The following is a 14,698-nucleotide window of genomic DNA, read 5'->3' as shown; positions in this document are numbered from 1 at the left end:
CTCCTTAATTCTTGTGACTAGTGAATAGTTTCTTTGTGACAAATAAATGATGCATAATATTTTTTAGATAAATCCAATTTCTTTGAGCTCGCTTTGAGGCTTTGCCTTTTTTCATATTACTATGTATAATTTTTAGCTGTGTAACAGCTTTTAACCAGTGTTTTTGAAAATATTTATTTTAAAGCATGTTTCTTCTTTGTCACTTTCACTTTTGGTTTCACTTTGACTTTTATTTTCGTCTGCCGTCGACCTTGACCGGAACCGGAAACTCTTCAAAAATGAGGACAGAAAGTGGGACTCAAAGAGTACAAAAAACAGACAGCACATGTGGTGAAAGTTTGTATATTTATTACACAATCTGGCATCTTATTAGACAGTGGGCGAGCATGTGCCTGGGCGAGCATAGGTACGGTGACTCTATATGTATTATTAGACTGCTGCATTCTTGGACCACGGCTTATATTGTGGGATCTTTGACTTTGGTTTTTCGTACGTAACTTGTACAAATTGATAATGTGCTAAAAAATGATGCTTGAATGTTGTTATGATGTAGGGATAATTTTCATATTATAACACCTGCAGAATCCCGAATGATTTGTTGGTGCACGACATCTTATCTCGAGCGCTAGACATTATGCCCCGTGTGATACAATTCAAATGCCAAGTTGAGCTCGCACCGCTGTTTATACGTACATATAACCGTACGCAAGGAACAAATACCCGACCCAGCCAATAAGGAATGAGACAGGAATGCTGGAGGTCGTGTAAAAATAGGTCGAGTGACAGCATACTTAATGGTCGTGGATATTCCAGCATAGGGCTACATTCATTTCAAGTGAACGTAAGCCCTGCTGAGTTGATTATGGCAAATATGAAACAAAAGATCTAACACGCATCATAAAATGAGAAAAAAAAGCCCCATAAAGTCCAGCTCATACGATAAATGTACAAACACTACCACTCACCTCCGCCCCAGACCTGGCATTTGGATCGGACCGGGTTGCCGTTGTAGCGTGGGTTGTCCCCACACGGCTCGGGTGGCTGCCATTTCAGGAAAACTCTTGTTTGGGAGGAACCCGGAGTGAGGTGTGAGGCGGGGGTGACCTAAAATGCTTACAGCAGTTGATGGGAGAACCCTACGGGACCCGACTTTTGGACGGGGCCGTATGGCTGTTGTAGAGGGTGACAGTCTATGGTGGACCAGAATATCGGCTACTTTGGGAAAACTGTTTTTACTCGTGAGCGGGTCTCAAACTTAGTCTGAGGCCGTTTTTGGAAATTTTCTTTTTTTGAAGTTTGGGCACCCCCATCTCCGCCCCAGACTTTAACTTTTGGATCCGACCGGGAGGCCGTTGTAGAGAAGAGAAGGTTGTTCGCCAACCGTAACGGGTGGCCGCCATTCCAGGAAAACTCATGTTTGGGAGGAACCCGGGGTAAAGTGTGAGGCGGGGAAGCCTAACATTCTTACAGCAGCTAATAAAAGGACCCTACGGGACCCTGATTCTGCGACGGGACCGGGTGGTCGTTGTAGAGGGTGACGGCCTATAGGGGCCAGCATGGCGGCTACTCCGGGAAACTTTTTCACTTTTTGCAGTTTGGGCACCCCAGTCCCGCCCCAGACCTTGATTTTTTTATCGGACCGGATGGCCGTTGTAGAGAGGGTTCCCCCCACCCCCACCCCAACCGGAACGGGTGGCCTCCATTCCGGGAAAACTCTTGTTTGGGAGGAACCCGGGATTAGGTGTGAGGCGGGGGTGGCCAAAAATGCTTACATCAGTTAATCGGAGTACCATACGGGAACCTGACTTTGGCACGAGACCGGTTGGCCGTTGTAGAGGGTGACGGTCTTTGGGGGGGGGGGGGGGGGGGGGGGCTAGCATAGCGGCTACTCCGGGAAAACTCTTGTTTACTCGTGAGCGAGTCTCTAACTTGGTCTAAGGCCGATTTTGGAACTTTTCATATTTTTTGCAGTATGGGCACCCCCAGCCCCGCCCAAGACATTGACTTTTGGATAGGACCGGGCGGCCGTTGTAGAAAAGGTCGTCCCCCACACGGCATGGGCGGTCGCCATTCCGGGAAGGCACTTGTTTGGGAGGAACCCGGAGTGAGGTGTGTGGCGGGGCTGGCCTAAATGCTTACGGCAGTTAATAGAAGGATCCTACGGGATCCTGACTTTAGGACGGCACGCGGATCCCAAACTTGGTATGAGATTTTCACTTTTTGCTGTTTAGGCACCTCCAGCTCCGCCGCATACCTTGACTTTTGGATCTGACCGGATGGCCGCTGTATAGGGGATTGTCCTCACCGGGCATGGGTGGACACCATTCCGGGAAAATTCCTGTTTGGGAGGAACCCGGGGTGAGGTGTGAGGCGGGGCGGCCTCAAATTCTCACAGCAGTTAATAGGAGGATCATACGTGACCCTGACTTTGGGTCGGGACCAAGTGTCCGTTGTAGAGGGTGGCGGTCTATTGGGGACCAGTATGGCGGCTACTCTTGGAAAACCCTTGTTTACTCGTGAGCGGGTCTCAAACTTGGTCTGAGGCCGTTTTTGGAAATTTTCACTTTTTACAGTTTGGGCACTCCCAGCTCCGCCGGGGTGAGGTGTGAGGCAGGAGTGGCCTAAAATGCTTATAGCAATTAATAGGAGGACCCTACGGGACCCTGTATTTAGGACGGGACAGGGCGACGGTCTATGGGGGGGGGGGGGGGGGGGGGCAGCATTGCAGCCTCTCAGGAAAACTCTTGTTCACTCGTGAGCGGGTCTCACACTTGGTCTGAGGGCGTTTTTGGAAATTTTCACATTTTGCTTTTATGGCACCCCAGTACCGCCCCAGTCCTTGACTTTTGGGTCAGACCAGGTGGCCGTTGTAGACAATTCAACAATTTTTACTTTTGCCATGTGTTAATCAAGTGGTACATCTAACACAATTTTTGTAGCTTTCACTGTGATGAACCTTTTCTGCAACAATGTGCTTCTTTGATTTCTATTTAAATATAAAACAAAAATGCTGAAATTATTCAGAATTCTAAAAAAAAAAAAAAAAAAAAAAAAAAAAAAAAAAAACTCTGACGGTGGTTATAGGACTTTGTTCATGCTCTCAAAATTAATTTTGAAATTACGATTTTGTTGGGGGTATTTCCCACTGTGCCATTATGGTTATTAAAACAATAAAATATACATTTTGTCTTCATATTTGATGTATTGTTTTAAACCATTCTGGATATCTTAGCATAAAAGTAACTTTTGCGTTTGGATATTTTCAAAATATTTTTTTTTCGATTTTTTTTTTATATTTGTCAAATGTTTATTTGGGGAAATAATATATTCTTGGCCAAAATATTGAAAACTTTTAAGCTATTAAACAAGAAAATCGAATAGCTCCTACTACCTACTTCTAGGTACACTAGACTATTTATCTACGAATGTATCTAAACAATAACTTGTATTAGTAGTAAACATCTACTTAGAGTACCGGATCCAAACTTAAACTATTAATTGGTGACCAATTATTGCCAGTTAACAATTGCGACAACTGTCCGTGAAAACTTCCGTATTTTATGGCTATACTGTAACAGAAGTAAATAAATTTGCTATTTGTTCTATATACAATCTTCTGAGAGCTGTAACACATAGCCAGGCCCATTTAAAAACAAAAGAATTACTAGCCGTATGTTCCTAAATGACCTATAAACCACACACACACACATACGCACGCACGCACGCACGCACGCACGCACCCCCACCCCTCCCACACACACCAAGAAAAGTAGGGATCATGTATCAAAATGTCAAGTATAGGTCCACAACGAAATAAAAACAGGAACTGGCTTACATAAAACAGGAATTAGGAATTACTTTCAGCCAAGGTGGAAAATGGCATGACCATATCAATAATATTTTGACATCAGCGTCGAAAGTGTGCGTCAATTAAAATATTAGCCGAAACGCGTTACACTTTATAAAATTTATATAGCTTATTTTAAGACCTCTTATTGAATACACATCAGTTGTTTGGGACAGTTGCATGGAATATAATAAAAAACAACTCTTTGGACAAAATCAACTAGGAAGCTGCCAGAATAGTGCACGGGTCTCACGCGTTCCGTATCCGAATCGAACGTCTTGATTTTTTTTCGCAATTATGTTGAAGATTCGACTCCATATAGCTTCAGAAACAATTCTGACTTTGTCATGCTAACAAAACGTACTGAAATGAACTCTAAATATATCATCACTGAATCTATGGAATGAACTTGATGATCGATAGTATCTGTGAATCACCGACGCTTGCTTCTTTCAATCCTGGTTAAAAATATCTTCAAACCACCAAATTTTATACGGAAAAAGATTTTATTCAGTTCATCACGCCCGAAGAATGAACCTTATCCTTTGAGAAATAAGTGCAATAAAAAATCAGAAAAAGTTTTCTTGCATTTCGGAATCGGATAGATTTTGAAAAGAAATGTTCTGTTTCTTCAATTCCATTTCCACATGCGCAAATAGGATCATCTCAAAAAGGTCAAAATTTAAGTTGCTGCACTTATTTCTCAAAGGATAAGGGTTCCTTCCCCTCTCAAACAAGAATTTTCCCGGAATGGGGGCCACCCGTTCCGGTGGGGTGGGGGGGGGGGGGGGGACTCTCTCTACAACGGCCATCCGGTCCGATAAAAAATCAAGGTCTGGGGCGGGGCTGGGGTGCCCAAACTGCAAAATTGAAAATTTCCAAAAACGACCTCATACCAAGTTAGAGACCCGCTCTCGAGTAAACAAGAGTTTCCCGGAGTAGCCGCCATGCTGGCCCCTATAGACCGTCACCCTCTACAACGACCACCCGGTCCAGTCGCAGAATCAGGGTCCCGTAGGGTCCTCCTACTAGTATTAACTGCTGTAAGAATGTTAGACTTCCCCGCCTCACACTTCACTCCGGGTTCCTCCCAAACATGAGTTTTCCTGGAATGGCGGTCACCCGTTACGGTTGGCGAACAACCCTCTCTACAACAACTTCCCGGTCCGATCCAAAAGTCAAAGTTTGGGGCGGTGATGGGGGTGTCCAAACTTCAGAAAAAGAGAAAATTTCCAAAAACGGCCTCATACTAAGTTTGAGACCCGCTCACATGTAAAAACAGTTTTTTCCAAAGTAGCCGATATTCTGGTCCCCCATAGAGATCACCCTCACAACAGCCATTCGACCCCGTCCCAATGTCGGGGTCCCGTAGGGTTCTCCCATCAACTGCTGAGAACCACTTGACTCAGAATGTTGAAACTTTATAGGATGATCGGACATGCAGAGTGGATGACCCCTATTGATTTTGGGGGCACTCTATTATAACAAGGTCACAGCGGATAGAAAATGGAAATCCATGTTCCGTTTATAACTTAAGAACCATTTGACCTAGAACCTTCAAACTTCACAGGATGATAGAAATTACATAGTAGGTGACCCCTTTTGTTTTTTTTGCGGTCATTCTATCAAAGGTCAAGGTCACAGGGGGCTGAACATAGAAAACCCTTTCCAATCAATAACTTCAGAACCATTTGACCCAGAATGTTGAAACTTAAAAGGATGATTGTGCATGCAGAGTAGACGATCCCCTAATGATTTTGGAGTCGCTCTTTAAAAGTCAAGGTCACAGAGGCCTGAACATGGACAACCGTATCCAGTTCAAAACTTGGGAACCACTAGGCCCAGAATGTTGAAACTTAGTGGGATGATTGGACAAGCCAAGTAGGTGGTCCCTATTGCAGCCAACCATATGTGTATTTTTGACTTTCGCTCTAGTTCCCTATTGACTTCTTGCATATACATGTACGACTATGCATTGGGGAGGCATGCGCTTTTTTTACAAAAGCATCTTCTAGTTTTGATTTTCTGTTACTCCCGAAAAGCAAATCAGTTATTTTTGTAGAAAACTTTCGTAAAATGCAAATTTAAGAATTGAATCTATTTTTATGTGTTTATACGGGTATGAACCACACTGCAAGGCTTCTTGCTAATCATCCAAAAATCGCTTGCGTGATTCATGAATTTGCAAGAGTCCAAATGTACTTTATACCCGTATAAACGCAATGTTGTAAGCATGATATTGATTTCTAGACCAAGGTATTGTATGCAATCTGGTGCATGTTTGCATGTTGCATTTTGTATTTTAAGATCACAATCGTCCTTGCCATGAACATTGATTTTCAACATGTTTTTTTTTCCCGTGAAAAGTATCTCTATATCAAGTAAATAATGATACAGAGAAAAGTCACAAAAGTCTTGTGACAGATGTATAGGCTGAAATATAAAATCTAAATTCACGAAACGATAATTAAGGAAATGTGTAGACGAAATAAATAATTAGATATTTGCTGATTATCAGTATTTATTACATGTTAAGGTATCATCGTTGAATGAATCGGGCATTACCGTCAAGTATTGAGGTGTAGGATGTAATGATTTGTGCTAAATAAATGTTGCTGATGTTTTTTTACGCAAAATTTGAAACAGGTGTCGGCATAAACAGGTGTGTTGAAACTAGGTCACACCTCCACGACGGGTGAATAGGGTTAGTAGTTCCATGATAGCATATTGTCAGGGAAGTGTTCCATACTATGTATTTCGCATGGATGTTAAAAATGAATTGCATGATATGTGAGAACTAAAGTTCGGCGAACTACGACAGCTCGGATTACAACTAAATGTTAATTTACAATCAGTCCTTTTGTTCTTAAGTTCCTATTGGGATGTATCCTATGGAGCGAGCATTTGATTTTGGCGAATTAATTTTCGGAAAATGTTTATCGGGCAATGAAACAGTGATACGGTTTCGAATGAGTTTGATCGTTACGACCTTGCTGTTGAAAATGATTTAGCGTGGAGTGCCGAACATAACGGACTAATATATACGAATCGGGAAAGGAATATTTTTTGCCGAATGCCAGCAAAACAGATAAGTTGCTTTTGTACTAGCCGACAAAATACAATTAAGCTGCAGCCGGGAGCCAGTAAGTTTTATGTAAACTAGACGTAATTATAACTAATTTGGACAGTTGGAGGAACACAATGATAACAGCGATACATCTAAATAGAAATTTTATTTGAAAATATAGACTTTAAGATGAAAGTTCTTTGTCTCAAAAAGAATACTATAAAAGATAGCTAAATAGTGAAAAGGGCACTGCAATGGTCTTCAAAAGTAAAAAAAAATGCTCCAATGAGTTTTGAAGACAGAAATACTAAGTACACAATTTTCTATGGGTTATTGAAAAAAGCAAAAGTGTAATACATCCGCTTATTATATACCAATATAAATTCTGTCAAAAACTCGGATTGTTTTTCACAAGTAAATATGACCAGGCAGAAAAAAAGTCCGTATTGTACCTTTTGTAGTGTATGTTATCAGACTACTTTCATTGAATATGCATGAGCTGACACAGTTATATAAATAGTATACACAAAACCATCACTCATTTCATTTTAACATCATCAAACATTTAAGGTTTCATTCGATTACAAATAAACAAACAAAAAGTTTGAGGTATAAAATAAAAGGGTCATTGCAACAGTAGCTAGACTTGGGATTTTGTATTCGGCTGTCGTGGAATTTTTGCAAGGACGGATCACACACGGCGACTGACAAAATCCACTTGAGCCAGATCGACTATTATTTTAATAACCCTATTTTATAATAAAATATCAAATATATTTATCACAGGCATGCGAGAGCAAAATGGGTAAAAACTGAAGGAAAGCATTCGGAAAAGGCATAAAAAAGTCTCGAGGTTATGTCACTAATTATGATTTTGCTAACGGAGGATCCTCTAGCTTAATTTGAAACAATTATAATCTCTATATCCTTTAGACAAGTGCAGCGTAATTAAATGTAACCGTTTTGGCACTTCCACGCTTCCGTAGAAACAACGTTTTTGTCCTTCAACAATTTGTCATCATCGTGTGGAGTGGGCTATAGCAATCGTTGTTCTCGGGCATGAATAGAAATTTGGCCGGTCTGGTAACAAATGAAAACCGCTTTGAGCAAAATGTGTCCAAATTTGAAATGAGGCTCTATGGCAGGACTGTCGAAATATTCAGGTTTTAAAATTTCCGACCGAGATTAACACCCCTGATTTACAATACTGCTTCGTTAACATCTTTTCAAATTTAAAAATATACCATGCATGAACTCAATGATAAAATTATCGTCAGGTAATTACATGGAAATCACGTATGGTAAACAATACTACCCCCATGCCAAATCCTTTGATACGGACGTGGTAGACTTACATGGCATTTTAAATCTTATAAATATAGAACCAACAGAAGCACACAGCTCCATAATTTTCGCAGATAACACCCTATACATGTACGTGTACTAGGAAAATGAAAATACTTAGCATAGTTCTTGAGCTTTTTTTTATAAATAGCTGTTTTTCACTGAAAATTAGATATGCCTCATCCTCGTTTTAGAAGTACAATAAAGAAATAGCATATTTCAAGTACATAACTTTCACTATGTCTAGATCAACTTTAGCAAAGAAAAATGGAGAGTCTAAGGTGTTAGACTGATAACATTTCTGAAATCAATATCGTTTTATTCTGCATCATCTTCCTCAATTTCATGGTGATCAGCAGACTCAAAACTGTTACTTTCAATATCGTTCAGCTGTTTGGAGTCTTGTTCAATGCCTTCAAATGAATCATCCTCATTAGTCTGCATCTCCCAAACATCCTGCGAAGCGTCTTCAAGATCCAGATCATCATTCGAATCAGGGTCATCCATTACATCGTCGAGATACGTCATTTCCTGTTGAGAATCGTCGGTTAAGATGTCGAGGTCTTCTTCGTACAATGACGGATATTCAGAGCTGCCAACTGGGCTTTCCATGTTACCTTCGTCCAGAATCGGAAGTCTAAAGCATCCGAGCTTTAGATGGACCCTAAATCTCTTCTTCTGGAATGAATACAAAAGAATTTTAAAAATCTGAAGATTATTTTTCGTGAATATGTTTTCTGTCGCTTGACTGTTTTCAGTAACAGGAAGATCAACCCTTGATATTTTTCGATATCGTACAAACGGGAAAATATCTCAATTCAGGTAACATTTTTGCTTATATCAAGTTTTATTAAGTGACTGATTTTCATAGAATAGAGAAAAGTGGACACTTCAATACTTATTACTGAAGAACAGGAAAACAAAAACTTTACTCGGCACGAAGCGTCTGTCACACATTCTCAATACATTTTTAAAACACTTCATCACATCCCAGTGTGCACGTTACCTACACATTTGGTCCGTGAAAATAAATGTTGGCGAATTGCTTGAGAAAAGTTTTCAGAATCGGGCAGATGATATGTGTCGAAGAAACCACTTGTTTAATAAGTAATAAGGAAATTATAAGCAAAAAAATGTTACCTCATTCTAGCGGCATCCCCGTTAGCCTTATCCATTTGGCTTATCGGATGACTTATTTTATGATCTGATATTTTATTGTAACAGTTTTCATCCCATTGTGATGGGACAGTGACAGCCAAAAGTTATCAGGCTGTCCCAAAACATCCTATTTGCACTACTTCCCCCCTCCCCTTCCCCCGGTGTACGATACCGAAATGTCACGTGGGTTTGCCACCTTGAGTAATACATGTGTATATTATCATAAAAAGAATACACTATAACACAAATAATCAATATATTTATTTTTTACTAGATATTTGATAAAAAAAGTGCAAGAGTCCCAGTTCTATCCATACGTACATGTATATTTAAACGAAAACTTTTCATCGTTCTAATATTTTGATAGGTGATACCTACGGAAAGTTCAAGGATTTGTGAATGAAAATACTTGAAATATTTCTAAATTACTTTTATATAATTATCAATATATCTACCCCTAACTTCACTTTTCCGGTCAGTCTTGCACAAGCACGTTTCCTTCGTAAGTTTATGTTATAAATGTCCAGGCAGATTTTAGCCGCTGGAAATTGTGGTACCCGGTAACATAATGATACCCCACGTTTCACTGAAATTGAAACAGAAACCATATATGATAAAATGCCAGATATTTTAGAAGGTTGAACATCAACTGAAAGTGCTGTTATTCCACAGTCCAGTCTGTCTTACCATTTTACGCCATTTTGAAATTAAGGGAACCGCGCAATTTTACGTCAAAGCTGTTAACTACCGGCAGATTCGACAATTGTAAATAGGTAGCCTGGTTAGGAAGAGGTAATACGCTTGACTGTCGATCCAGAGGGAAGGGGTTCGAATCCCGGTCAGCGCTCTGAAGATTTCTGAGACACTCATGAGTGTCCTTAACTGTACGAAGACTGTACTGGTTCTTCTCAGGAAAGACGACTCCGCGTGTATCGGTGCTGCACATCGGTCACGTATAAGAACTAGACTATCCATTCCTAAAGAGCTAGGCTGACAATTTCGTTTTTATCGGTACATTCGAATATATTCTGGCTCGTAGTTTTATAGATATAATGAAACTGCTTACGGGAATATCTTTTGTGGCATAAACGGTGACCATTAATGGTGAATGTGATCTCAAAACCACGACGTCTGTAGGCGACTTTGAGGCATGCTGAAATTGATAAAAGATACATTGTTCAAAAACTGAAAAACTAGTCTGTTTAAAAATGTTTAGTATTTATTACTATTTTCTTATGGTTTTGAAAAATTTAGAAGGAAAATGTAATAATTAGAAGTCTATTATAATTGTGTTAAGGTTCAGTTGTTCGGTATTTTTCATGTAGGTATGGGAATTTTTTCAGTAGGACCGAACAACCACCATACATTCTATAAGGCAGACCACTACAAATCAAATGTAAGCATCCGCTGGTCTATCATAAGTAGTCCAAATATAATTAGTGCTAATCTTTTTTTTCCTTTCCTAGTGTCTTTTCTCAACTGCAACATGTTTACTTTTAAATTACTCTGCCGCGTTTCAGTATGTATCACTTTACATTCTATTGAAATCGCCATGTTCCTCTTGTAATGCTAGCGGTAAAAATGGTAGCGTAAGAACTTCTCGGAATGAGAAATAGAAAGAAGCGAAACGGAGTAAATTCAGCGGGTTGTATCTAACGAACTGTAGTTTTCTTATATAAAAGTTAACACCCCTTTTTCTTTTTGTTTACTGCGCCCTCGTGAAATTATCACGCTATAAGTTATTTCTTAATTGGATGCCAAGTGTATTCCTATTTTGCAATCGAAACTTTAGTTTCACCTATTGAAATATTGATTCGGGACTTATTATTGAGGATGAAGATACTATACGTATTTCTGATTGGATGTTTGATGTATTCTTACCTCGCAATTTGAACTTTAGTCTACGTCTCCAGACCTTTACCTTGAAAGTCTTTGACAAGCAGCATTTGCAATAGTGTCGTCTACATCTACAGCTGCCACGCTTTAGAGATTCCTGGTCTTGTTCCTCAACAGCTGAAATATTTTACTGATAATATTTAACAATGGAGCCGCAAAAAGCAATAACTTTGATAGTTTAGGAAAAACGCTGACCTAAACACAAAACTTAACCAAGAAATCTGATTTGCGAAATCAAAAAGGGGCCATAATTCTTGCAAAAACCATGATGGAGTTATGTTTCTTGCTGTACCGGGTCAGCTTTTGATGATTAACAAGTGCTACAAGTTTCAAAGCAATAGCTTTGATAGTTTAGGAGAAAAGTTTACCTAACCATAAAACTTAACCATGAAATCTGATATTTTCTAAGTGCAAAATGGGCCATAATTCTTGCAAAAAGCAGGATGGAGTTATGTTTCTTGCTGTACAGGGTCAGCTATTGATGGTGAACAAGTGTTGCAAGTTTCAAAGCAATAGGCCTACCTTAGATAGTTTAGGAGAAAAGCTGACCTAAACATAAAACTTAACCAGGCAACGCCAACGCCCATCAAGCGATAACATATCATTTTTTTTTCTCGAAAAAACTCAGCATGTATTAGTTAAAGCTAGCAACTGGTTCACATTTCCATGATATTCAAATTTTCTTGGAACATATTGAATATAGATCTTAGTTTCATAAACTACAATAAAACTCATGATAGACTGCAAACAGGCCCTTTTTACGCTTTGAGTGGCCTTTATTCATATTGATAAATAGATCTAAATAAATAAATAAATAAATAAATACTAAGCTTTTCACCTGTATAGTAGTCTGCATCATTTTGCTCGCCTAGTCGTTCCATTAGAAATTCAATATCGAGATTGTCGTCTGCACCACCTGGCAATTCAAGGACGTCATCATCTACGTCATCGAATGAAGCAGAATCCTCATTTGGTTCTATGATTTCTACATCTGAAAGGAAGTGTATGTACATAACTAAATAAGTATCTTGTTGCATCATAATATCTTAGTAACCTTTGAAAGTCAAAACACTCGGAACAAAACAAGTGCAGACTGCAGTAACAGTTTTAATCTTGTGAAGTAATGTTTTTTCACGTTGTTCAATTAAAAAGAAATAGTAAAAAAAATAAAAATAAATAATAATAATAAAAAAAAAAAAACACCAACAACAGTAACTCAATTTTGTTGATTTTCTTTTAGAATTGTCCATCAAAATGTTGATGAAAGTATTGATTATGTAGGTATGTTCTTTTTTTTTTTAAAGATTTTTTTTTCAGAATTAGATTTTATATATCTAAAAACAGACGGTTGCATATTTCTTACAGCGTTATCACCTATTACAGAATCGAAAACACAAACAAAAATCTCTCCAGAAATTACATTCTACAAAAAAGTAACTTACCCGTTACATAATCTTTCACCATTTCATAAAACCCAGCATTTGTCAAACACGTTGCTCTGGTTACAACATATGCCAGAAATACAATGTAAAATAAACTTGTTTTTGTCCGCATCTTGGCAGCTTAGCCTCACAGTAATCTTTCGATATGCTGCTAAGTCTTTACCAAAATTAGTGACTTTATTATAGTCAGATCGAATTTTAACTACTATCATAATGTAACAATTATTGATGTTTAAATATTCAACGGAATATACGTGTTACCGGCTATAAATAATTAACGACACCCCATTAAGGCTGACCACTACCAACTCAAATGTAAGCCTCAAAAGTAGTCCAAATATATAATATTGAGCCACGCCATGAGAAAACCAACATAGTGGGTTTGCGACCAGCATGGATCCAGACCAGCCTGCGCATCCACGCAGTCTGGTCAGGATCCATACTGTTCGCTAATAGTTTCTCTAATTGCAGTAGGCTTTGAAAGCGAACAGCATGGATCCTGACCAGACTGCGCGGATGCGCAGGCTGGTCTGGATCCATGCTGGTCGCAAACCCACTATGTTGGTTTTCTCATGGCACAGCTCATATAGTACTAATCTTTCGCCCTTTCCCCGTGCCTTTTTTCAAAAGCATCGTGTTTTCTTTTACTCTACCACGTTCGAGTATGTCTGTGTAGCATTCTGTCGCAATCGGCATGTTTCTATCGCATGCTAGGTAAAAAAAAAAGGCAGCGAAAGAATTTAATGTCTTGGAAGAGAAGCGAAAAGGAGTAAATTCAGCAGGTTGTATTTAACGAACTGTGGTTTTCGTATGTAAAAGTTAGCACTCTTTTTCTTTTTTCGTCTTCTATAGTACCAATATAGTCTGTTACGGATATATAAGTCTTTGAAAATCTGATATGCTAGACAAACCTAATAAAATTAGTGGACTTAATATGAAATAATAAACAGCCGGATTTAGTGGTGTTTTGTCCTAAATAATTATGTATTCATTCTATTGGTCAGTATTTAAGCACCAAATCACGGTTTTACCTTTGATAAAAAGGTCGGTAGAAATACTGAACAAAATAAATATGAACAATTTTAATTAAATTTCTCATTTATAATGACTATAATGATGAAATTAATATTGAAGCATTAACAATGATAAATTAAATTAAAAGTATTAAACTATTATCCTTACAATTCCAAATAAACATAATTTTATAATTATACAACCTGATAAAAATACGGCAAGATATGATGCTAATGACTGTTAATGTAACTCAACTCTGACGTCATTTTATCTAAATTAACATAATAGTAATGTTTGGACATAAGGCTATCACTGTAGAAGAAATGTCTTTCACTTTACACTGTTTTTTTTTTCGTGGGGTGGAGGGGTGGTGGGGTGGGGTAGAAAAACAGAAATAGAAAGAGAAAGTTGAGCATCTTTTGCCAGATGATCAAGGCATTATGACTCTTTAAGTATATGATTACGTGTTAAGTAAGTCTAAGCTATCCTTTGAATGTCGTCATCTGAAAGACTTAGAAGGTATCGTGACTGCAAACCAAATCAGTGTTTCTCTCCATTGAAAAAAGAAGACAAATGACGTCACGTGACTTAGTAAGACCAATGAAAAGTACAGTTTCAACCGGAGTTGAAGGAGTTACAACCTGATCGTGGTCTGCGTTGTTCGCTATTCAGTCAGTAAATTTTCAGTGAGCATCCCTTCAAGTAATAAATGGTATTGCTCAAACTGAAAGATGGACGAGTCCATTTTAGAAATTTAGCAGGCTAAAGGTAAGGATAAATGTTAGGTTGGTAGACTGCTATGCAAATTTTCAACTTTATTGCTGTGTCCGTACATGAATAAATACGGTACTGAAGTTTGAATGTCAGCAACAAACGTGCGTAAATTTACGCAGTGAACAAAACAGGAAAATAAACAGGAACTGTGCACCT

At 38.7% G+C, this 14,698-nt stretch overlaps 1 protein-coding gene across 1 annotated transcript; it reads right to left on the bottom strand.

The window, feature by feature from the left end:
• Positions 1-7,065: 7,065 nt before the first annotated feature.
• Positions 7,066-12,963, bottom strand: LOC123542119 (uncharacterized). The gene is made up of 6 exons (XM_045327776.2): positions 12,755-12,963; positions 12,151-12,303; positions 11,298-11,429; positions 10,483-10,569; positions 9,872-10,002; positions 7,066-8,936 (listed from the first exon to the last, which is right to left on the bottom strand). The coding sequence occupies exons 1-6, from the start codon at positions 12,864-12,866 to the stop codon at positions 8,577-8,579; spliced, it is 975 nt and encodes a 324-aa protein (XP_045183711.2). The 5' UTR covers positions 12,867-12,963; the 3' UTR covers positions 7,066-8,576.
• Between the last annotated feature and the right edge of the window lie 1,735 nt (positions 12,964-14,698).

Source organism: Mercenaria mercenaria, chromosome 19 (genome assembly GCF_021730395.1).
Source record: "Mercenaria mercenaria strain notata chromosome 19, MADL_Memer_1, whole genome shotgun sequence".
Taxonomy (NCBI): domain Eukaryota; kingdom Metazoa; phylum Mollusca; class Bivalvia; order Venerida; family Veneridae; genus Mercenaria; species Mercenaria mercenaria.
This window is presented reverse-complemented; position numbering and strand designations above follow the sequence as displayed.

Coding starts and splice junctions, on each gene's coding strand:
- LOC123542119 (XM_045327776.2), bottom strand. CDS start 12,866: ATGCGGACAAAAACAAGTTTATTTTACATTGTATTTCTGGCATATGTT. Junction 10,570..11,297: donor ACTAAAGTTCAAATTGCGAG/GTAAGAATACAT, acceptor TATCAATTTCAG/CATGCCTCAAAGTCGCCTAC. Junction 8,937..9,871: donor CCGGAAAAGTGAAGTTAGGG/GTAGATATATTG, acceptor TATTCATTCCAG/AAGAAGAGATTTAGGGTCCA.